This window comes from Caretta caretta, chromosome 5 (assembly GCF_965140235.1).
Source record: "Caretta caretta isolate rCarCar2 chromosome 5, rCarCar1.hap1, whole genome shotgun sequence".
Classification (NCBI taxonomy): Eukaryota; Metazoa; Chordata; order Testudines; family Cheloniidae; genus Caretta; species Caretta caretta.
In genome coordinates this window covers 14,019,424-14,043,382 of record NC_134210.1, presented here as the reverse complement: position 1 = coordinate 14,043,382, position 23,959 = coordinate 14,019,424, and the positions used below count along the sequence as shown (strand labels likewise).

Below are 23,959 nucleotides of genomic sequence, written 5' to 3'. Positions count from 1 at the left end.
TGCAATTAAATGCATAAAAGGCAGATGATGGTTTTGATTTTGATTTTTATTGTGCATGTAACCACAGAATCACCAACCATTATATATAAGGATGAAAAGAGAATGCAGAGACCTTTGTGTTAATTGATTTGTTCATTTTATCATTTAACGCTCACAGAAGGTGCTGTTATGAGGTTGAAGTTGTCTATTTATTCCACAGCAGGTAAAACATGCAGGATAAAATCTTCAAGAGCACTTAAGTGACTTAAATTCCTAAGTCCCACTGAGTTTCAATCAGATTTAAGCTTCTAAGTGCCTACGACACTTATGAAAACTGGACAGGCACGTAAGTAATTTAGGTGCATTTGAAAACTCTACCTGCCTCAATCCTGACTTGGAGAAACCACTTATAGGTTAAGAGGGGAGTTCATTCTCGGTGGCCACTGTGTCCTTGGCCTTTCTGATGAAAGTGCCTACAAAGGGATAAATTAGTTCCAACTCTGGTGGGGAATAAAGTATTAGTGAAAACTTTCCAAGAGGATATAAAATGGGTCATGACAGAGATGATGTAAAACACAGATTTGTACAAGTGAATTAAATTATGCATTGTAATTTAAGGATTTTTCACATTCATTTGAATGAAAGCAGTTGTAGATACATTGACCACAGTCGTTCAGACAAACTGTATGCTGCAGTATAAATGACAACTCACCAGTCATAGACCAAGGATCTCCAGTCACAGAATGAGGCTCTTCCAACAAATGTCCCTAGGGTGTCCTTGTGAAAATCAGCCAGAGAACCACCAATCAAAATAAAAAAGCCAGCAACAAAACATGTGGTTCTTGTGGGTGTGGAGCCCTCACTCATCTTGAGCCACTTTCAGATGGCATCATTATGTGGTTGTCACAATGCATAGCTAAGTAAGTGCTACAGAAATGGATGTGCTTCTCAGTCAGATTTTGTGCGCTGCCACTGTTATGTAAAACTGAAGAGTCATTGATTAATACGGAGACTTTTCTGTGAACATCTGTTGAGTAGAAACAGAAGCTTTTTGTTTGGCCGAGGGGTCCTCAACTTTTTCGTACTGTGCGCTATAGTTTAATACAGATTGTCTTGCCCTTCCCTTTCATTCATGACCCCATGGATCACCTCTCCTTCAATTCATGATCACATATCAACTACAGCACTTGCTCAAAGGGGAAAGTAATGCTAGGGAAGCATTCAATATATCTGCCATCTTTTAAATTTATTTTAGTAGTAGGAAATAAAGGAGAAACCAACACCATGTGATCTGCCAGCTCTCTGAAAACCTCCAGCAAGTGCTTCACAGACCACAATTTGAGAACCACTGGTCTAGTGCATGGCTACAACAGCTTTCTCCCTGCATCCACTTCTGTCATTAGACTTGGCATATAAAGCAATACAGATAAACTAACTTCTGTAGGAAAACTATATTGGTATTCACAAGTACGAAAAACATTGTACTGAACTGGGTAGGATGTACATGTGCTGAGTAGAATCAGAACAGTTCAACTATACATCATCTCTTTCTCTTTGGCTGAGGCCAGATCAGTCCTCTTCTGCTTATATGACCTGAAGCAACCCAATTCAGGCTAAATGCATTAGGGGGCACAGGACTGGGGAAAATACTACCTCTGCTTCCATTTTCCCCATGTCTTCACTGGGAAGCTACAAAAGAGACCTTATATAGGTTCACCACAGAAATTGGGATCATGATGTCTGGGTGCAGGAAGATGTATGGAGTTAGGAATCAGCCACTTTCTGTGGCACTGTTCCCCAGCTTGTTCCGAATGTATCCCATTAGGAATCGATGCTGCTTCCTAGACCATAGATGCTATGGTGATGGGCACAATATAAGAACACAGAGACACACTCCTGTATTGGCAGCTACTGCACAACTGCAGAGGACTTAGCGAAGGGCATCACATTTCCCCTGCTGAAGTCATGCTGCTAGGGGAAAGCAGCACCCTCCTTAGCTATTTCCTGTTGCCATGCATCTCTTCCCTGCTGAACCCCACTCTATTCCCCACAAGGGCTTTCCCAGCTGCATGGATGATTTCTTAAATAATCCATCTTGCTGAGTTTCCTACCCTCTACCCTCATATCACAGGTTTTTCTGAAAGAAAGGATCTTCTAGCTCCATAGCATTTCATTTATTCTCTCCCTCTGCTATTCCTTCTGAACTCTAGATGTTTTAGGATACATTTTGTATGAAAGACACTAAAATGATGCTATATTGTATTTTCCATTAACAGACCATTTATTCTTCTAGATCTAAATGAAATTAAAGAAACTGAAGGGTTTTATCCCCCTACTTTTAAAAGTCACATATTAATACCAATAAAATCCAACCTATTTATAGAGTATCTTTCTAAGCACTGGATGTTTTAAGCACCTTACAGTTCTATGCTGAAGCCCTTCTTAGCTTGAATATAGTAAATAACTTGGGTATAAAGTCAAATACTCCATTTTAAATATTAGCAGCTGGTCACACCAGCATATGTCCACTTGATTATGGATTATTCTCATGTGGCACAAATAGCAAGAACTGTAGAATTTAAAAGTGAAAGCTCCAAATTAATCTTTAAATGCTTTAACCAAATATCAAGGCTTTTTCTGCAAGAGTCTAAATAAAATCTTTATCTGTGCTTAGAGGCTCATGCAAATGTATTCAAAATGTACTCTCTGGATCTCTTACCATGGCAGATTGGAAGCTGCTAAAACAAATACAAGATCATCTGATCGGGCCAAGCCATCCATCTGCACCAATAATTCTGTTTTCATCCGCCGACTTCCTTCGTGTTCACCGCTATCAAGATTCAGAGAAATGTTGTTTGCTCAGTGCTTTAATGCAATCACCTTTATTAAGACACAGCAGCTGACCCATAGTCACAGTTTTGTCCCAGTTCAAAGCATGATTAAGTACTCTTAGCTAACATCCAAGCATTAAGTCAGGCTTCCTGATGATTACTTAAAAGTACTCATTTCAGTGCATTACCCTGGAGTAAATCCACTATTAATGAAGTAAAAGAAAAATATATATTTTGTTTTATCTTTGCATAAAGATTAATACAAAATAATGAGTAAATACCACAGTTGGTATTTAGAGGGAAATGTTGCTAAGCCTTGGGTTAGCATTATGTAGGAGAACTTACAGAGGTAAAGGTTGCAGTTAACATACTAACATTGTTGATGTATTCAGTGCAACTAGTATAAAGCGGAAGAGTTTGTGAGAGAATTTAAATGGGCACAGAAAGACATTTACTACTGAATTTAATACACTTCATGTCTTTTTTGTCTGCTCCCAAGAAAACAGACCATGAAGAACTGAAACAGTAAAAGCCAAAAATTCTTCTTTCTTTGAGACAGAGGATTAGGAATCCCACCTAAGAAAAGATGAGGTTTAAGGGCTTGTTCCTGCAATGTGCTAAGAACTCTGGCCTCAATACAGTCAAACATTTTAGCAAGTGCTTAAGTGCTTTGCTGGATTGAGGCCTCTGATCCAAAGTGCTAAGCACCTTGCAAGATCAAGCCCTAAGAAAGCCTAGCGTGTATGCTCTGCAGTTCAGGTCTTATTTCTGTAAAGTGTCATCTTGACATATTGTGCTGTATCAATATTTAATAAAATAACCTCATTCTTGGATATGTATCCCACTTTGATCTACCACTCACTGGAGTCAGGGAGAGTTATAAAAAAGTATGAGTGCAAAAGCTGGCCTATACTTTATAGCCACTAATTGGCAGTGATTTTACAAGTTGCATCTTTATAATACAGTGTGCTGTATACATTCTTTATGAGCACATATAAACACCTGGACATGGTATGCAAAGCATATAGAAACCTCTGTAAAGGGCACCCTATGCATATGCTGTAATAAAAACAACATCTATAAATCGTTTTTGCCCCCAATCCCATCAGTTTTCTCAAACTTTAACTGTGTGTTGTCATGGATGGCAGTATTAATGTTGCTTCATTCTTGCTGCTACAAACCCCGTCCATGCTTTAGTAATTTCTTTACACAGTGATGCAACTGCCTCCCTCTCTGTCCTTACTGTCTCTCACCCTGTCACCCCCAACTAGTCCATCCAAAAGGTTGCAGTCAAAGGTCATCTTCTTATTCTCCTCTGTGAATCCCTTCACTGTTTCCTCCAGTCCAGTTCTTATTTTAAAAGATATTCATAACTGTATTCTTGTACCCCTCTCCCACTCATATTCTTCCTAGGCCAACATATCCCAGTTAATCCCACGCTGCTCATCATGTGTTCTTCTGTACCACCCCTTATTCGGATATCTATGAATTTATAGTGGATTATTGTTGGAATTATTCAGGCATGAGCCTTGCAGGTTAAAAATGGGCTTAAAGAAAATTATTTTAAAAAAATTAAATCTAAAACAAAATGATTACAGTTAAAATACAACTCAAAATAGTTATTCTGTCAATAGGATCTAAATTATAGGTCTTTCTATGTGCCCAATCATGCTTCTATTGAAGTTCACAGAGTAGGTGCAGGCCTTATTTGAACTAATGGTAACAGGGTCAATGCACTAGTAAGTGTTGATCTTTAAAAGAATTATTTTGAAGCTATCGCCAGCTAAATCGTCAATTACCCAGGATGATTGCCTCTCTGACTCATTACTGACTCCAGCTCGTCCAAGAAAATTGTGGAGGGAGCATGATATCGGGCAAGTTCGAATAACACCTGTTCAAAGAAAAGAATCCACAAAACAGAATTAACAATTGCGGCAAGCAAAAAGGTGATAAGGGCCATTGATACAAAAGCTAAATAATGATACAAATTAGCGCACACATCACAAAAACCTTTTTTGGGGGAAGAATGGAATAAATGTTCTGACTTGGTAGAGGATCCCAGAGTCCTTCCTTAATTCTGAAAGGTTTATAAAAGGAGAGATCAAGAACACACACACACAATCCTGTCTTTACATTTAAATCTTTCCGTGTACTTGGCTAGGATTTAGAGGGAGAATAATGGGATATAAGAAAAGGATTCCATCGAAGGATTCTGGGGAAATCCTAAATTGTTACTAGAAATTAAATATTTTTCTTCTTTTATTGCTGCTCCATTTGTTTTTCCCCCCTCAAATCCTTATTTTAAAAAAACAAATAAAAAAAATTCCAGTGATAAAAAAAAACAAAAAACACAATATTCTCTTAATCAGAATAAATTCTTATTTTTCCTGAGGAGAACATTATTCTAATCAACAGAATGTTTTTGGTTTCTTTCACGGGAATTTTTGTGATTTTTTTTAAAAATAAGAATTTGAGAAAAAACAAATGGAGCAACAATAAAAGAAGAAAAATATGTGCCTGTCCCTAATACTCAATTTCTTGTCGAAATCCTAAATTGCTATAATTAATCTGCCTCTGCATTTACTGCTTTTGTTACCCCATGACTGTGTTAGGTCTACTGGCAAATAAAAGTCCCTACAATCTTTAGCCTAAATTAAAGTGCCACAAGCAACTGTAGTGATGGCTGTGATACTTCCCAGGGGTACCCGGAGTTGTAAGGCACCTAGCTACGACATGCCCTTAGCATGAGGAAGTTTTGTCTGTGCCTGCTATGGATCAGCATGACTCCATCATCCTCTGGAAACATGAGCACTACCTTTCAGGCCTCCCTCTCCACATGCAGGTTAGCGAAAGGCACACACAAACTGCCCCCAGTCCTCCGAGCATCCCTCTGGAGTCACCAGTCCCTGATCTACTGAACAGTCACTAAGGTCTGAGATTCTCTGTTCCCAAAGAAACAGCACACCAGCTTATTAGATTCCTCGAAGGATCACCACTCCGTTTAACATACAGTATTTAGATATATTTTATATATATATATATATATATATATATATATAAATATATATATATTTATAGTGAAAACAAGAATACGTTTATCATCAAAGAACAGAGATTCAAGTGATAGAGTGAGAATATTGGAAACAAATGGTTACATATAAAACATAAGAACCGTCACACTGGGTCAGACCAATGGTCCATCTAGCCAGTATCCTGTCTTCTGACAGTGGACAATGCAGGTGCTTCAGAGGGAATGAACAGAACAGGTAATCATCAAGTGATCCATTCCCTGTTGCCCATTCCCAGCTTCTGGCAAACAGAGGCTGACAAAATCATAACATTCTTCTAGAGCGTAAACTAAACTCACAAGACATTCCTCAGTCTCCTATAGAAGGACTTACCCCAGTCCTTTTCCTAGCATTTTCAGACAGGAAGGCTGAGATCCCCCTTTCATAAGATCAAGGCTGCTGGCAGATTGTCTTCACAGTCTGAAGCGTGCTAAGGCACCTCTCTGCACCCCCCTGCACCTCCAGATAGACCTGACCAGACCTGGGGTTCCAAAGAGGATGGATCTAGACTGTTCTCAGATGACAGAACAAGGAGTAATGGTCTCAAGTTGCAATGGGGGAGGTTTAGGTTGGATATTAGGAAAAACTTTCACTAGGAGGGTGGTGAAGCACTGGAATGGGTTACCTAGAGAGGTGGTGGAATCGCCTTCCTTAGAGGTTTTCAAGGTCAAGCTTGACAAAGCCCTGGCTGGGATGATTTAAGCTGGGGATTGGTCCTGCTTTGAGCAGGGGGTTGGACTAGGTGACTCCCTGAGGTCCCTCCCAACCCTGATATTCTATGAAAACAGGTCGTCCCCCATTCCTGTGGTTTACCTCTTCCTGTTAGTTTCTTTCTGAAGCCTCCACAAGCTCTTTGTTAGCATTTGACTCAATAAGCTAATAAACTTCTATTTTAAGATACACAATAAGCCATGGTCCACCAGGGAGATAAGTTTTGTGTCTCGCCTCCTGTCAAAAGTTTTTCTCAAGGCATGCTACCTTAGAGCAGTGGCTCTCAACCTTTCCAGACTACTGTACCCCTTTCAAGAGTCTGATTTGTCTCGTGTACCCCAAGTTTCACCTTACTTAAAAGCTTACAAAATCAGATATAAAAATACAAAAAAGTGTCACAGCACACTATTACTGAAAATTGCTTACTTTCTCAATTATAAAGTACATCAAATTGGAATATAAATATTGTACCTGCATTTCATTATATAGTATACAGAGCAATATAAATAAATCACTTTCTATTAAATTTTAGTTTGTACTGACTTCGCTAGTGCTTTTTATCAGGGCTGTCGATTAATCACAGTTAACTCACGTGATTAACTCCAAAAAATTAAACACAATTAATCGCAGTTTTAATTGCGCTGTTAAACAATAGAATACCAATTGAAATTTATTAAATATTTTGTATGTTTTTCTACATTTTCAAATATTTGATTTCAATTTACAACACATAATACAAAGTACACAGTGCTCACTTTATATTATTTTTATTACAAATATTAGCAATGTAAAAATGATAAACAAAAGAAATAGTATCAGAGAGGTAGCTGTGTTAGTCTGGATCTGTAGAAGTGCGTATTCACATATGAAAACTTATGCTCCAATACCTCTGTTAGTCGATAAAGGTGCCACAGGACCTTTGCTGCTTTTACAAAAGAAATAGCATTTTTCAATTTACCTCATACAAGTACTGTAGTGCAATCTCTTTCATGAAAGTGCAACTTACAAATGTAGATTTTTTTGTTACATAACTGCACTCAAAAACAAAACAATGTTAAAAACTTTAGTGCCTACAAGTCCACTCAGTCCTACTTCTTGTTCAGCCAATCACTAAGACAAACAAGTTTGTTTACATTTACAGGAGATCATGCTGCCTGCTTCTTATTTACTGTGATGGGTTGGACCCCTTGGGAAGTCACCTGATGTGCTGAGATACCACTGAGTCTACCTGTTCTTCCAGCATGGACCCCCTTTAACCTGTCTTGCTGAGCCAGGCTCTTAAAACCTCCTCTAACACACACACAGGCAGGGCCACACCCAGCTGCAGATCAGCTCTGGGAAGTTTCAGTTTAAGGGACTTGCTCCAGCACTCAGACGTCCACCTCCTTTGGAGTGCAGACCCAAAGATATATTATGAAATTTGTTTCTTCCCTCAATGTGGAGGAGGGTGTACACAACTTCTCGCCCCCACCCCCCAGTTAGAAATCACATAAACTGGGTTATATTGTAAACCAGAAATAAATTTATTAACTATAACAGGTATATTTTAAGTAGTTAAGGAGGTAGCAGACAGAACAAGGCAGATTACTAAGAAAATAAAACAGAGCAGGCAAACTAAGCTTAATACACTGAAGAAACAGGTTACATGCAAGTTCTCACCTAAATGTGGTTCTAATAATCTTCACAGGCCAGATGACCTTCCAGCCTGGGTTCAGTTCTTTTCCCCCAGTTCAGGCTTAGATGTTTCCAGCAGTCATCTTGGGTGGAATAGCAGGGGAGAACTGATGACCTGGATTGCCCCATTCCCCACCCTTTAATAGGGTTTGCATAAAGCAGGAGCCCTGTGTTTCCTAGTTTGACCCCCCTTAGCTTCTTGTGGAAAAGAATTCAAGATGGATTCCAGTCTCAGGTGACATGGTTACATGCCTCTGTAGGGCCCTTGTAGCCATTCTTCACAGGCTGATCCACATGTTCACAGGAAGACTAAGCTCTTTTACAGTCCATTGTCTTTGTTGATGGGCCATCCACCCTGTCTGGCTTTTCCATTGTGGTACCTGAAGTGTTAGTAGTGGGCGTCACCCAAAGTAGCGTAGTTGAACACGGATACATAGATAATATTCCGAATTTCAGATACAGAAAATTATACATACATACAAAGAACATAAGAACGGCCATACTGGGTCAGACCAAAGGTCCATCACACCCAGTATCCTGTCCTCTGACAGTGGCCAATAGCAGGTGCCCCAAAGGGAATGAACAGACAGGTTATCATCAAGTGATCCATGCCCTGTCACCCAATCCCAACTTCTGGCAAACAGAGGCTAGAGACACCATTCCTGCCCATCCTGGCTAATCGCCATTGATGGACCTATTTTCCATGAATCTATCTACTCCCTTTTGAACCCTGTTATAGTATTGGCCTTTACAACACCCTCTGGCAAGGAGTTCCAGAGGTTGATAGTGCATTGCGTGAAAAAATACTTCGTGTTTATTTTAAACCTGCTACTTATTAATTTCATTTGGTGGCCCCTTGTTCTTGTATTATGAGAAGGAGTAAATAACAGTAAATAGGATAATCGCATTCAGTAAATCATAACCTTTCCAATATCATCTCACATGATCCATTTGCATGAAGTATATCTCATTTATGTCATTCATATCATAAGCATATTTTCATAAAGAATATGGAATGACACATCACAACAATGTCACCTGAAAATGAGAACAGGTGTTCACATGGCACTGTTGTAGCTAGCAACTGCAAGGTATTTATGTGCCAGATATGCTAAACATTCATATGTGCCTTCATGCTTTGGACACCGTTCCAGAGGACATGCTTCCATGCCAATGACGCTCATTAAAAAAATAATGTATTAATTAAATTTGTGGTTGAACTCCTTGCGGAAGAATTGTATGTCTCCTGCTCTGTTTTAACTGCATTCTGCCATACATTTCGTGTTATGGCAATGACGGATGATGACCCAGCACATGTTGTTTGTTTTAAGAACACTTTCAAAGTAGATTTGACAAAATGCAAGAAGGTACCAATGTGATATTTCTAAAGATAGTATAGCACTTGACCCCAGGTTTAAGAATATGAAGTGCCTTCCAAAATCTGAGCGGGACAAGGTGTGGAGCATGTTTTCAGAAGTCTTAAAAGAGCACCACTCCGATGCAGAAACTACAGAACCTGAATCACCAGAAAAGAAAATCAACCTTTTGTTGGTGGCATCTGACTCAGATGATGAAAATGAATGTGCGTCAGTCTGCACTGCTTTGGATCATTGTCCAGCAGAACCCATCATCAGCATGGAAGCATGTATTTTGGAATGGTGGGTGAAGCATGAAGGCACATATGAATCTTTACCGCACCTGGCACGTAAATATCTTGCGACGCTAGCTACAACAGTGCCATGCGAACACCTGTTCTCTCCCTTGTTTGTCTGAGAGATTGGCTGAACAAGAAGTAGGACTGAGTGGACTTGTAGGCTGTAAAGTTTTACATTGTTTTATTTTTGAGTGCAGTTATTTTTTGAACATAATTCTACATTTCTAAGTTCAACTTCTATGATAAAGAGATTGCACTACAGTACTTGTATTAGGTTTATGGAAAAATACTATTTCTTTTTTACAGTGCAAATATTTGTAATAAAAATATAAAGTGAGCACTGTACACTTTGTACACTGAAATCAATATACTTGAAAATGTAGAAAACATCCAAAAATATTTAAATAAATGGTATTCTATTATTGTTTAACAGAGCGACAAATCGTGATTAATTTTTTTCATTGCGCAATTAATTGCGATTAATTATTTTAAATTGTTTGACAGCCCTACTTTTTATGTAGCCTGTTGTAAAATTAGGCAAATATCTACATGAGTTGATGTTCCCCCGGAAGACCTCTGTGTACCCCCAAGGGTACACGTAGCCCTGACTGAGAACCACTGCCTTAGAATGATCTGCCTTTAACTATAAGGTCTAGAGAACATATTTTTCAGCATATACACAACTCCTCAACATATTTTCTTTACATACAACTCACAGTAAGTATGATGACCAGTGTGGCACAGGCTTTCAGTACATACCTTACATGACCCCTTTTGATGAACCCAGGGTACCTCTGTGCCCTATGCCAGCTGGCATCAAGAGGTCTTTGGGTCACAGTGGCAGAGTCTGCAACAGACCACGACAGCTGCCATTCCCAGAGGGAGCTCCTCATCTGATTGCAATCAGAAAGGAATTGAAACCCAAACATTGTAGAGGTGGGGCGCATTGAGGACTTACTGTCAGTAGATCTCAAAATTTAGTATGCCTGCCTGGGATCCAATATGTCAAAAATCTTTGAGTGGTAGGGGATATCTGATTCACATTACGTTACAGAGCTGAAATGCACCCACAAATCCAGTCAATACAATAACTTCATAAAAGTAACATTATTCCCATTTGACAGAAGGGGAAATTGGAGCACAGAATGAAATCACTTGCCCAAGATTTCAGAGGGTATCAATATCAGAGGAACCACTCAGCATTTCCTGGTTCCCAGTTCAGTGCTCAATCCACTAAAAAACACCTGTTCTCCAGTTAGTCACATGACAGCTATTAGAGTACAATGTAAATGAAGATAACAATTCTTACCCGGACAAGTTTTTCTGAATCACCCCTCCATTTGCTGACAATAGTGGATGCTGAAATGTTGAAGAAAGTTGTATTGCATTCAGTAGCAACAGCCTTAGCAAGCAGAGTCTTTCCAGTACCTATCAGCAACAGGGATGAGGAAATTCACTCTGAGTAAATAAAATGTAAATATAGGAATAACTCCCTTCATCATCTTACTAGTCAGCAAATGAACACTGACAAGAAGAGTGGAAATGCAATTAGAACTATTTGGAGAAAAGCAGGTAATACAGGACTTCAAGTCACAGCACCACTGACAAATACATTCAAACCGTTTCGGAGGTACTATATTGAAATGATCAGAGCACCTCAATGGGCTGTATTGAGGCAAATAAATAAAAGAACATACAAGACCAGACCCAATGTTATTTCACTGGGGGCAGCTAGCAGCTTGTCTAACACACTAATAGTTCTACAGACTCCGCAGATGCTATCATGTTATGTCTACACTAAAAACACTACAGTGTAGACACTTGCTACAGCAATGGGAGGAGTTCTCCTGTCACTGTAGTTAATTCATCTCCCTGAGAGACGATAGCTCCAGAAAGAATTTTTCCATAGACCTAGCTATCTATACCAGGGGTTAGGTCAGCATAACGGTCTCTCTCAGGGCTGTGGATTTTGCATGCTGATGAAAGTTTTCAGTGTAGACCAGCCATCAGTGTCTAGGCAACTTTCCAGTGGTGCCTTGGAGGGTGACAGAGATAGTGTGGAGAGCAGTCTAGACAGTGAGAGCATTTGGAGAGACTGCAGAAATGTTAGTTTGTGGGACAGCCTCCATCTTTGCTAGGAGACCAACACCATTTTCAAAATTAACTCCTAAATGAAGGAGAGGGGGAGCTGGTACATTTTTCCAGGAAGGGATAGTCCAAGCCAAATGTATATCTCTTTGAAGGTCAGTCCCAGCCAAATTTGTACTACTGGCAACTATGGCAAATGGAGCAACAATATGGAATTGACATGCCCTCCGAAGCACATGACTGCTCTGATTACACTTGGAGTCAAGAATGTTGGTTGGAGGGAAGATTTAGGTGTAGAAATATCCTAGAGTTGTGGGAATTCTGGATGTGGCAAGAGTGTAGATTGAAGGGCTAATCTCCATGACACCAAGTAAATTTGTTAGATTCGTATATTGGAGCAAATCAGCATGAAGCTCTTAAAATGCATTTTTAATTAATCTGTTTGGATATGAACAAAAATAGCAATATATGTAGCTACACCTATATTTATAGTATAAACTTGTACCTACCTGGAGGTCCATATAATAATAATCCTTTCCAAGGGGAGAGAATCCCGGTAAACAGCTGTGGATACTGTGGAAACAAAAGAGCAATTCATGGATTAAAAATATAAAATCTGAGTCAAAATGCTGGTTTTTTGCAACAATCTTGTACATGGAGGAAATCTAGGAAACTAGAAGAGAGGAAAAATAAAAGAATTACATAATAGATTTTACCATACAACATGCTACATTTAACCACATGAAATCTATTTTAAATGTATTTTTCATGTTTTTATTTTGTATAAATGGATATAGTTTGCTATTCTCTTCAGTAATTCATTTTCCTATAGCATGATGTGTCTGGCAGCTTTTCTTTAGGCAAAATTCCCACAGAATAAGCATTAACAGAGTGGGCTTTTTCTATCCAGCATACTGCGGAGCATTTGTATATGAAAAGTTACACGGCATTGTCAACTTAAATTCCATTTGCTGACTAGGAACTACGTTCAGAAAAGGACAGATACAGTCAGAACGATGGGTCAGCACTCTACAAGAAAAATTTTAACTAGCTGATGATATTCTGACCATGATAATGTATAGAAATGGTGTCCAATATTGGTTTTCTCAAAGCTATTTAGAGCCTTACCCTTATAGGATACACCACTGCTTCCTTGACTAACCGCTTGGCTGCATCAAGTCCAATAATGTCATCCCACTTTATGTTTGGATTATGAAGATAAATGTCCTGTAATGCAATTTGATCTTTTTTAGAAAAAAAAATAAAGTTTTCATGTACAAATATAATAAACCCTCAAGTAGCAAAACAGCCTACTTATTCCAGGATGTGAAGTAATAGTGATATAGGTTTCAGAGTAGCAGCCGTGTTAGTCTGTATCCACAAAAAGAACAGTAGTCTCTAAGGTGCCACAAGTACTAACAAATTTATAAGAGCATAAGCTTTCGTGGACTACAGCAAAGTGATGCAAACTGTTTAATTTACAGTATAGGCTCGTAACTGTTAGCTCACAAAAGGGAAGCACTTGGCACACACAATAATAATTCCCAGAAAAACCACTATTTATGGCTGGCTCTCATTGAAGCCAATGGAGGTTAGACATTGGCTTTAAGGGGAGCACAGTAATGGCCATAGTGGATCAGACCAATGATCCATCTCCTCAACAGTAGCTGGTATCAGATAATTCAGAGCAAAGTGCAATAAACTCCTTAATGGATAATTGTGGAATAATCTACCCGGGGAGAACATTCTATATAATAATTAGTCTATGCCCTGAAGAATTCATTCAGATAATTTCATTCAGTTTGTCAAATTATCTAATCCATTTAAATCCTACTAAGATCTTGGCCTCAATAATATTTTGTGGCAGTACGTTCCACAGATGAATTTTTGCATAGAAAGAAAAATCACATCCTTAATATAATTTGTTGGGGATTTAATTGGGACCACATTGCTGAATCAGGGTCTTAATCCATGTCACTGACTTCTTCAGCCATCTTGGTAATATATTAAAGGTTTTCCTAACAGCTGACTAGTGTACAGTTTCGAAAGTAAGGACATAGGGAAACGCAATGCTGGTCTTGTCAGTACAGCTCCAACAGCATGGAGTAGTATATCCCCTGGCCCCATAAGGAAGAGTGTTCTAAATTATTTGTGTGTGTTCTAGGCCAGGAAAAAATATCTTTTCTAATGTCATTACATGCAAGAAAGGGAAAACACATTGGGTCTAATTTATCATTGGTGTAATTTTAATGGGGATACACCAGGAAAAAAAAACTGGCCTGGTACCTTCAAGAATTAGCATTATCCTTACCAACAAAAAGAAACCAACAGCATTCTCAGACACCTACAGTAACCTACAGTAACCCTCTAAATGACTGAAATGAAGATCCAATCTTACTCTGCTTACAACCGTTGCAAGTTCTCTCATCTCACCACTCATGCCAATAAAAGCACTCAGAGGTTTCAACAATCGTTCCTAAAAAGACAGAAGTAAGTGGGAGTCAACAATTTATTTCACTACATTTTTAATACAAATTATGAAGCAGTTTCAAAACAGTAACACATTCAGGTAAAATGGTAAAGGTACAAACAACAACAATGACATTGAAATAAGACATATTTGAGATGCCCCCATAGCTCTTCACTATAAGGGTAAGCCATTATAGGAGATCTCCCTAAGTCCTAATGGGTGAACTTATGACTCAGGGCTGGATTCTGCCAAACTTACTCACAGCAAGTAGCTTCCTTACTCCACAAATAGTTCTATTTATCTCAGCATAAGGATGGCAGAACCTGACCTGCAGGGATTAAGGCCCTCAGGAATATAAGCGACTGTTATCACACCTTCTCATGTGCTGTTTTAAAGGATGATGTTCCTTTCAAGTATAACAGGCAGCCCCATACAGTTTAGCACTGGCTGAGAAGGGGTGATTTTGCTGGTGGCTTTGGCTTGTAGTAGGCAGCGGTGGCCTTGACCGAAAACCTCTACCCCAAAGATTTTAGTGTTCTGGGGAAAGGCTAAAATACAGAGACTTCAGTATCTTGACATAAATTTGGAGACAGAAGAAACTGTTGGCTGAAACTTGAACACACAGGGTAATAGTCTGTCCCTACTGAAGTCAGGGACAAGGATTTCACCCAGATCTGTTTTGTGGAGCTCTGAAAATTGTGCTACATTTGTGAATTATAAAATGTGATTTGTATTTGCCACAAACATCCCTGTTTGGGGAGTACATAAATGTCAACAGATTAGACTAGTGTTAGTGTCCATTCATTGCTTTTTCAGCAAGGACATAAGCAACTCCAGAAGTTCAAACCGTTGGGACCATGTCAATTATGGTATTTTATTTTACTGTTCCCCGTTGCATAGTTCAGTGCATAGTTACTTCTAAAGTTAATTTTGTTAGATGGAAATAATAATCCCTTACTGAAGGATCTGGATCACAGTTAAGGCTGTTTGAGGCTATTTCATTTGATGCTCCTTTGATAGCATCTTGGATCATCCCACGGAAGTCAATTATTTGGCCCTGAAGGGGGGAGGAAAAAAAAAAAAAAAAGAGTGATGTAATAGGCTTTATCCTATCTAAAGAAAGTATCTGAGTCTACATTTAAAACTTCATGAATTACAGAGTACAAAGCAAGCTTAACAGGATGACAGCTCTCCAACGACAAAAGGCAACAGGCCAAATTCTGCCCAAGAAGTCAATGGAAGCAGTGGGGGAAGAACCCAGGTGTCTTAACTCCCAGTGTTGTGCTTTAACTACAAAACCATCTGTCTACCACTTTCAAGCAGCAGAAAAAAAATTATACATTCAGTTTCTGTTTTTACTATTAGGAGTTGGACTTTTCTATCCTATTTCTACATTGTTCCTTAGTTCTATGCAGAGTACACTAACTATGCCAAATAATGGGCTACGGATAAAAGTTACAGTCCATCAGCAGATACTTAGGAGCCCTCAGACAGCCACACAGAAGAAGTATTTTATGTAAACGTACAGAAGAGTCATATCAAACCTTCGTGTACAACTTCTCTGCTTTTCTTCATATACATTCCCATAATGTAGACGTGTTTTGTGCATAGAAAGTTTCTACTGACCCTTCTTGGGTGAGTGCTTTCTCCTCCACCACCTCTGTTGATTGCAGACACATTTAAACCAAAATCAGCTCGCTCCTGAGTAACTGTATTGTCATTCTCCTAAAGAAAAATCAGTTTTAGAAAAAACAATTCTTTCCAACCAGATGAGTGTTAGACTTCACTGTAGTTCTTCACACATGCCCAGATGGTAAGATTTTTCAGCTGAACTTTTATATTCCACTGAACTCATACCAATAATGCCTGATGTTAGTATGTAACATTATTATGTGTGCCTTTAGGTCTCAATCTGGCTAGCTGCTGAAAGCAATTCAGAGCCACAACTCTAGCACTCAGCGTTCATTTGTTTCCTCTGCAGAGAGTTTTCTATACAGTGTAGAGAAATCGGCATAGTGCTCAGTAATGAGGAGAAACCTCTATGAGCACCATGAATGGAGCATTAGGGTACAGAAGGGATAACAGATATGACTGGAAGAGGAGGTAGAGAATGAGCAATGCATCTGTTTAAATGCAAATGATGGGCTATTTTAGGATTTTAAGTTACTTCAACATCTATCCATGACTAGTGGCTACTGCTGTGTACTAAATTGCTGCACTTACAAAAAAGTGACAGCAGGGTCAGGCATAAGATCCAGCCCCTAACACAGAAACTTGTTCAAGGATTTTAAGAAAACAATCTCCGGCACCTACTCAATGCCTCTAGAATCATGCTAGGCTAGCTCATCTCAGCTTACTTCACCTTAACACATAGTTAATTGCAAAGCATCATGTTCAGCAGCCCTGCCAGAATTGACCCCAAAGAGCAAAAGACCACAGTGACAAATTACATTTACAAACTCAAACGTGTTAGACTGAGTTGTGTGAATGTGTTTATGACTGAGACTGGATATCTTATTTGACCTTCTACCGTCTGTAATCCTCCTCATCTCTAGCACTATGGGACTAATTCTTAAGCCCACAGAAATTAATGGAAAGATACCTGTCAACTTCATTTGCTGATGGATTAGGTCCCATGTGAGATGTTCTTTTCCTCCATTTCCAACCTGTGCCTTTTTCCCCGCTACCATCTTATACAGCTAGCATCTCCCACTGGACTCCTGTGTTGTTATAGTTACATAAGTAGTAAAACTCTTTACTCACAAACCTCTAAATGTTTTCTCAGCCTCTTATTGACTATATCATAAGAACGGCCATACTGGGTCAGATCAAAGGTCCATCTAGCCCAGTATCCTGTCTTCCGACAGTGGCCAATGCCAGGTGCCCCAGAGGGAATGAACAGAACAGGTAACCATCAAGTGATCCATCTCCTGTCACTCATTCCCAACTTCTGGCAAACAGAGGCTAGGGATACCATCCCTACCCATCCTGGATAACAGCCATTGATGGACCTATCCTCCATGAATCTGTCTAGTTCGTTTTTGAAACCTGTTATAGTCTTGGCCTTCACAACATCCTCTGGCGAGTTCCACAGGTTGACTGTCCATTGTGTGAAAAAATAATTCCTTTTGTTTGTTTTAAACCTGCTGCCTATTAATTTCATTTGGTGACCCCTAGTTCTTGTGTTATGAGAAGGAGTAAATAAGGGCCTGTCTACACTTACCAAGGGATCAATGCACGGTGATCGATGCATTGGTGGTCGATTTAGCGGGTCCAGTGAAGACCCGCTAAATCGACAGCAGATTGCTCTGCTGTCGACTCTTGTGCTCCACCTGAACGAGACGCACAAGGGGAGTCGATGAGAGAGCATCTCCCATGGACATAGCGTTGTGTGAACCCCGCGGTAAGTAGATCTAAGTATGTCGACTTCAGCTACATTATTCATGTAGCTGAAGTTGCTTAACATAGATCGATCTCCCCCTGTACCGTAGACTAAGCCTAACATTTCCTTATTTACTTTCACCACACCAGTCATGATTTTAATGACCTCTATCCTATTCCCCCTTAGTAGTCTCTTTCCCAGGATGAAAAGTCCCAGTCTTTTTAATCTCTCCTCATATGGCAGCCGTTCCATATGCCTAATCATTTTTGTTGCCCTTTTCTGAACCTTTCCCTAGTCCAATATATATTTTTTGAGATGAGGCGACCACATCTGCACACAGTATTCAAGATGTGGGCGTACCATGGATTTATATAGAGTCAATATACTATTTTCGGTCTTATTATCTATCCCTTTCTTAATGATTCCCAACATTCTATTCATTTTTTTGACTGCCGCTGCACATTGAGTGGATGTTTTCAGAGAACTATCCACAGTGACTCCAAGATCTCTTTCTTGAGTGGTAACTGCTAATTTAGACCCCATCATGGTCCAAAGTAAAATAAATTCCAATTGCAATGTAACATGGTCAACACATTTGAACCTGTTTGGGGCTGTCCTTGCTAGATGGTTTAGGCTCTGTTGTCCTCCCAGATGAGGTTTTTGATAATGGCCGCTGCATAGTTTGATGCTGGTTGATCCTAGGAAGATTATGAGAAGAGCTACTTGCCGTCCTAGGATACAAAAAGCCTTTCAGGATGTAATTTTTTAACTTCTCATTTTGTTTCCAGCATACCTCACAATACAGAAGGATTAATGGTGGGATTTTCCAGAAAGTACAGTGTTGGTCTAACTTTAGTCCCACTGAAGTCAATGAATTGAGGTCAATGCTGAATGCTTTTAAAAATCCCACCCTAACCCTTTCTATGTGATGATGGAGGGGATATTTCAGAGACTTTAGCAATCTATGAATCAGGCTGAAAAATTTAAAAAAAAAGTCTTACCTAAAATTTTAGGTAGCTTTTTAAAAGAAAATGAAATTCCACCATTTAGTTTCCAGCGTGCTCACCGGTATGTTAGTTTAGCACCTCCAAGGTATCAGAGCATTTGTGTAACAGTACCATGTTTTACCCTTAGGGAGAAATCTTCTGTCCAGTGCCCAACCCAAGCGACTTTTCCCTTACCTTCTTGGTTTTCCTCCATTTCTTGGTTGCTGTTTATTTTCTGCTGTGGCAAAAATAAATATTGAAATTAGAAATAAATAAGAGTGGGATGCCATGGTCAAGGAAGAAAGAAAATTTCATCCTATTTTTTCTTTTAAAAACATTTTTGAGTGAACCTTGTGCTTGTGAAAGTTGTGAGGTTATGAAGCTCAGAAACTAAAGTCACCTTATAAAGCAGGTACAACATTGGCAGTAACAGAGTAAACCTGGCAAAGTGCCTCAATCCTGATATGACTAGTGGGAAAGTAGTTCAGGCTTATTAAGTCTTTAGTTCCATTCAGTCTTTGGACTCTCTCCTGAGACTACAAACAAGGTGCCAAATCAACACTGGTTACTGTGATATGGACCTTTCTTTACTAGGAACTGGACTGAGCCCACTAAACTCGTTTAACATACAGCATTGAATAACCATTGGACAATAACAACTTTTACCCATTGTCAAAGTAGGACAGATTTAAGGTCGCGACCAATAACACTTAAGAGTCCATCCTTAGGACTAAGGTGCTGTCTCACACCATTTTAATCACTCTGCCTTAAAGCTGCCAACCTGCAACATGCCATCACAACACAAATGTCACAACCTGATGATGTGCTATCAACCCACAAACTATTTCAGGCACTCTTAGAAAATAAGATTTACACACACACACACACACACACACAGCAGAACGTGAGGTCACTCAAAATCCTAAATTAGAACCAGTGACCCGGAGATGAAAGGTTCTGTACCCCATTAGCAATCTCCTCGCTGTTCTGAGGCCCTTCTCCTCCTAGTATCTATAGATAGAATATTATGAGGGACAGATTCTGATACTCCTCAAGGCACTGATTTGGGGACTGAGGCATTACTCAGTCTGAGTAAGGGAATCACAATCTCACTGTAAATATGATCTAACAAATGTTCTGCAATAGGACCCATTATCCTTGATTTGCAATTAATTCCATCATTTATACATTGTAGGACTGACCTTTTTAAAACGCTAGACCCTGTTTGTAAATCCAAACACTAGACCCTGTTTGTAAATCTCTCACACATGCACACACTACTTGCTTCCAGCCACTCCTGATCTTTTACATAATTAGGAATGTCAGTATGACTGGTGGGTTTTAAAAGCATTTAATCCATGCAAGGATTATTATTTTTATATGCTTCAGTAGTGTCCCATTTACCTGGGATCTTCAAACTTCCTAATAAGCTTTTGAAGCAACTGAAACTGCTTGGAGATATTCTCTGCTCACTCATCCCCTTCTCTAACAATCAACACTCTCCATAACTTTGCCTCTGCTTGTATTGTTGTTGCCTTCTGTAACCCACTTACTCCTTATGTTGAACACAAGTTCAAGAACACTCAAGATCTCATGGTCCGATCTCAATATGTCTGTTCTGAGTTGCCTCATACAGTATTGCCTTTGCTTGTGCCTCTGGAGTACACGTCTTTTGGAGCAAGGACCTGTTATTTGCTTGGTACATACCATTTAGTGTAAAGGAATGTGCTACATTAAATTTAATAATAAATAATAATGGTGGGAATAAACTTTGAAGAATGGTCTTAGATGACCTCTAGGCTACAATCTTTCCCTTTAGTTATTCATTTTGTATTTGAAAATAAAATCAGAAGTAGAGCATTCTTAATATTGTTACCCAAAGAGGAAAAAATGAGAAAATATCTATATAATATTTTGCACTTAGATATTATTTTTTTACCTGTAGATCTCAAAATTGTTTTAAAAAGATGGATAAACAGCATAATATCCATTCACACAGATAGGAAAAGTGAAGCACACAGAAGTGAGAAACAGAGAAGGAAACAGACCCCAGGTCTCCCGAATCCCAATCCCACATTCTAACCACTAGACCTTTAGCGCTATAATTATTTGGGGACAGAGGAAATAACATTAAATAAGGATAAGTCTGAGAAGTGTCGGGTATTTTAGTGCACACATATTTTTAAAATGATGAGAAACAGAAGTTGGAAAGCTTTCTTTTTGGAACACAGTCACGTACCAGTGTCTAGGGCCTTTTTGGTAATTTTAGGGTATCTCTGGAATTTTACATAGTAATAGCTTTCATATTCCATCAAAATAGTCTCAAGATCAACGTTGTCACAAACTTCAAAGCGGCGTAAAGCTAATTTGGTTTCTTGTTCCAAAGCATTTGCAGCATCAACATACCTGGTCATTTCAAAAGAGCAAAGAACGTAAAACTGAATGTCATTATTCTATAAAATTCTTTGAGAGAAATAGCATACAAGGAAACATGTTATAGTTCAAACTGTGGCAATCCTACATAACTAATAACCAATAACAATTATAAGCACTTTTCATTCACAGGCCTCAAAGTGCTTCCCAAAAGTTCAATATAAGATCACATTGCAAGTTAGTAACAGAGCTGTGACTAGAACCCAATTCTGTTGAAATCCAGAACTGAATCCTACCCACCTATCCATCCTGCCTCATTATTATTAGTTTATATCAATTAATTAAACAAAAAAAAGAATAACCACCAGTGTGGTACATTTGGCCCTTTATCTTCAAACCATTGTGCAAATATTAACCAATTAATTCTCATAATGCCTTTGAGAGACTTGTCTGCATTTTACTGATGGGGAAACAGAGAGAGGACCAGATTCTGATGTCAGTTACATCAATATAAACCTAGAATAACATTATTTGAATAAATTCCTAGCTATATAAAATTCACACTGTTGTAACTGAGATCAGAATCAGGCCTGCAGAGATGAAGGGGTAAATATTCAAAATGGCTGTGTCCCGGGCTGGCAAATTTGTATCTTCCCTTCTGCACCCATAAAATCAAATCCAGGTGCAAATTGTACAACCTATACTTATTACCTCATTTCAATGCAAATCATAGAATTAAAAGCTGAAGAACCAAGATTTCCACCTTAAATTCAAATACAAATGTAAAAATGCGAGGGGGGGGCAATTTTTTGCAACTGCAAATTATACCAGAAAAAGGAAGGCCAGTGCTTTTGAAAATTTTACTCAGTTGCTTGTTCAAAGTCACACAATAAATTGAGGAAAGTCAGGATAATTCTGATTCTCAGCCCCAAATTTACTCCATTAATATAATTACACTTTCATACAAAATATATTTATACGCTATTAAAACTACATATGTACGTTCTTCTGTGTTACTGTACCTTCCATTAAAAGTAATGGAAATTGTGCCTGTACGCAACAAGTCACACGCTACAAATCAACTACAGAATTTGGCAGCTCAATGCTGATATACCTGATGTAAGCCCATCCTCAGCCTCCTCTGTTGTCCTTGTCCACTAAGCAAAATAACCAGACATTTTTACTTTCTCAAATAGCATTTTTATTTGCCCCAGATTTCTGTGAAATAGGATTATTTTGGTCTTGAGCTGTTTAAAACTTTCTTATTTTTATTTACACATATTTAAGTCCAGCATCTCATGAACATTTGGGAGAAAAGATGTCTTGGTTAAAAATTCAGTTAAGATGTGAAAGTTCACAATTCCCATTTCCTGAGCCCACAAGAAACTCTCCAGCAAAACCAAAAGACCTAACTTGATATTCCTAGCATTAATAGTAAACGCAAGGAGGAAGCTTTTTTTAAAACCTTTCAGATCTTTGTTACACATCATAAAGGGCACAACCCCAATTAAAAAAAAAAAACACAACAACAACCTTTACAGATGATTGCAAAAAGTTTCTAAGTAGCACCAGATACAAGCTTTTTATTTTTATTCTATGCATTGAAATAAAATGAATTTAAAAGTAAAATATTCATGTTATATGCTAGTATTAGACACACTGCAGAGCAATTTAATTAGCAGAGCAGGCCTTCCATTGCATCCACTATAGGGCAGAAATGAACATCATCATGAAAGGCCAGAAACATACCCAAATATACAACTGTAGTATATTTTTGTTTAGATAACATACCCTTCCTCTGTTAAATAATGCAAAATTAGAATGAGAAGATTTTTTCTACGAGCTTCTGTCCGCATCTCGTCCTGTGAAGGAAGATAGAATTCTAGATCAAATGTAATGATCAGATTCTATTTATAGCTACAAACAGCATGGAAATGTAGTCTGTCCAAATAAATCCAATTAAATAAAGACAACAGTACGTAAGAACTATAAAACAGCTTGCAGTCAAAAAACAGAAGTAAAATGGTTTTCCACTGTAATTTTTTTAACTCCATCAGGCATCCGGGATGGATAAAAGCTTTTTCATAGAAACAATTAGTTTGAATTAGAAATTCCTTTTACTGTTTGTATTTTTGTGAAATTCTGGGATTTATCTGGGCCAGTACAGGGATTGGTTACCATCTGGTAACCTTGGGTGTCTTGTGGTTGTGCAACTTTCATCCAGAGCTCTAACCCTAACAGATTACCCCCAGCACACAAGCCTCAACCTGGCTTTACCCAACCTGGTTACTCCTTGAAGGCTGACTTTGGTATGATTCCAGCCCCGAATTCATCCCAAACTCATCCTATAGCAGGGACCAGCCCCTCTCACTGGACCCTCACAGAATAAATGTTAGGTTCACTACCTTTACAGAGACAGTCAATCACTCCAACCTGTTAGCTTCCTAGAAGCACACACTTCTCTGAACTTTTATAGCACTGATGATTTATAATGAAAGCAAAAGAACATGGATTAAGTGATACCAAGTAAAAGGGACAAAAGGGAGAAATGGTTAAAAACAAATAAAAATGAAAACACGCATCCAAAAGACTAAAAAAAAAAAAAAAAAAATCTAGCATGATACAGCCTTTGTTCAAGATGGTTTCTCTCACCCACTGCAAGGCTGGAAACTAGGACCACAGGTGTTTGGGACTGCTGATGCCTCCACATCACCACTGGAGGTTAAGGCTGGGCTCCCATGGG

At 38.8% G+C, this 23,959-nt stretch overlaps 1 protein-coding gene across 9 annotated transcripts in view; it reads right to left on the bottom strand.

Moving 5' to 3' along the window:
* Positions 1-23,959, bottom strand: part of KATNAL2 (katanin catalytic subunit A1 like 2) — a 62,707-nt gene that overhangs the window by 18,319 nt on the left and 20,429 nt on the right. For 4 of the 9 annotated variants that reach the window (XM_048850485.2, XM_048850487.2, XM_075128353.1 and 1 more), the window contains 12 exons: positions 23,008-23,078; positions 21,083-21,249; positions 19,039-19,081; positions 18,459-18,588; positions 16,102-16,200; positions 15,434-15,532; positions 14,404-14,481; positions 13,134-13,232; positions 12,515-12,578; positions 11,227-11,345; positions 4,610-4,701; positions 2,699-2,809 (listed from right to left, as the gene is read on the bottom strand). In XM_048850485.2, coding sequence (XP_048706442.1) covers positions 2,699-2,809; positions 4,610-4,701; positions 11,227-11,345; positions 12,515-12,578; positions 13,134-13,232; positions 14,404-14,481; positions 15,434-15,532; positions 16,102-16,200; positions 18,459-18,588; positions 19,039-19,081; positions 21,083-21,249; positions 23,008-23,078 — 1,172 coding nt within the window. The remainder of the gene's footprint in view (positions 1-2,698; positions 2,810-4,609; positions 4,702-11,226; positions 11,346-12,514; positions 12,579-13,133; positions 13,233-14,403; positions 14,482-15,433; positions 15,533-16,101; positions 16,201-18,458; positions 18,589-19,038; positions 19,082-21,082; positions 21,250-23,007; positions 23,079-23,959) is intronic. The other 5 variants (XM_075128354.1, XM_075128358.1, XM_075128355.1 and 2 more) reach the window with 4 other exon arrangements.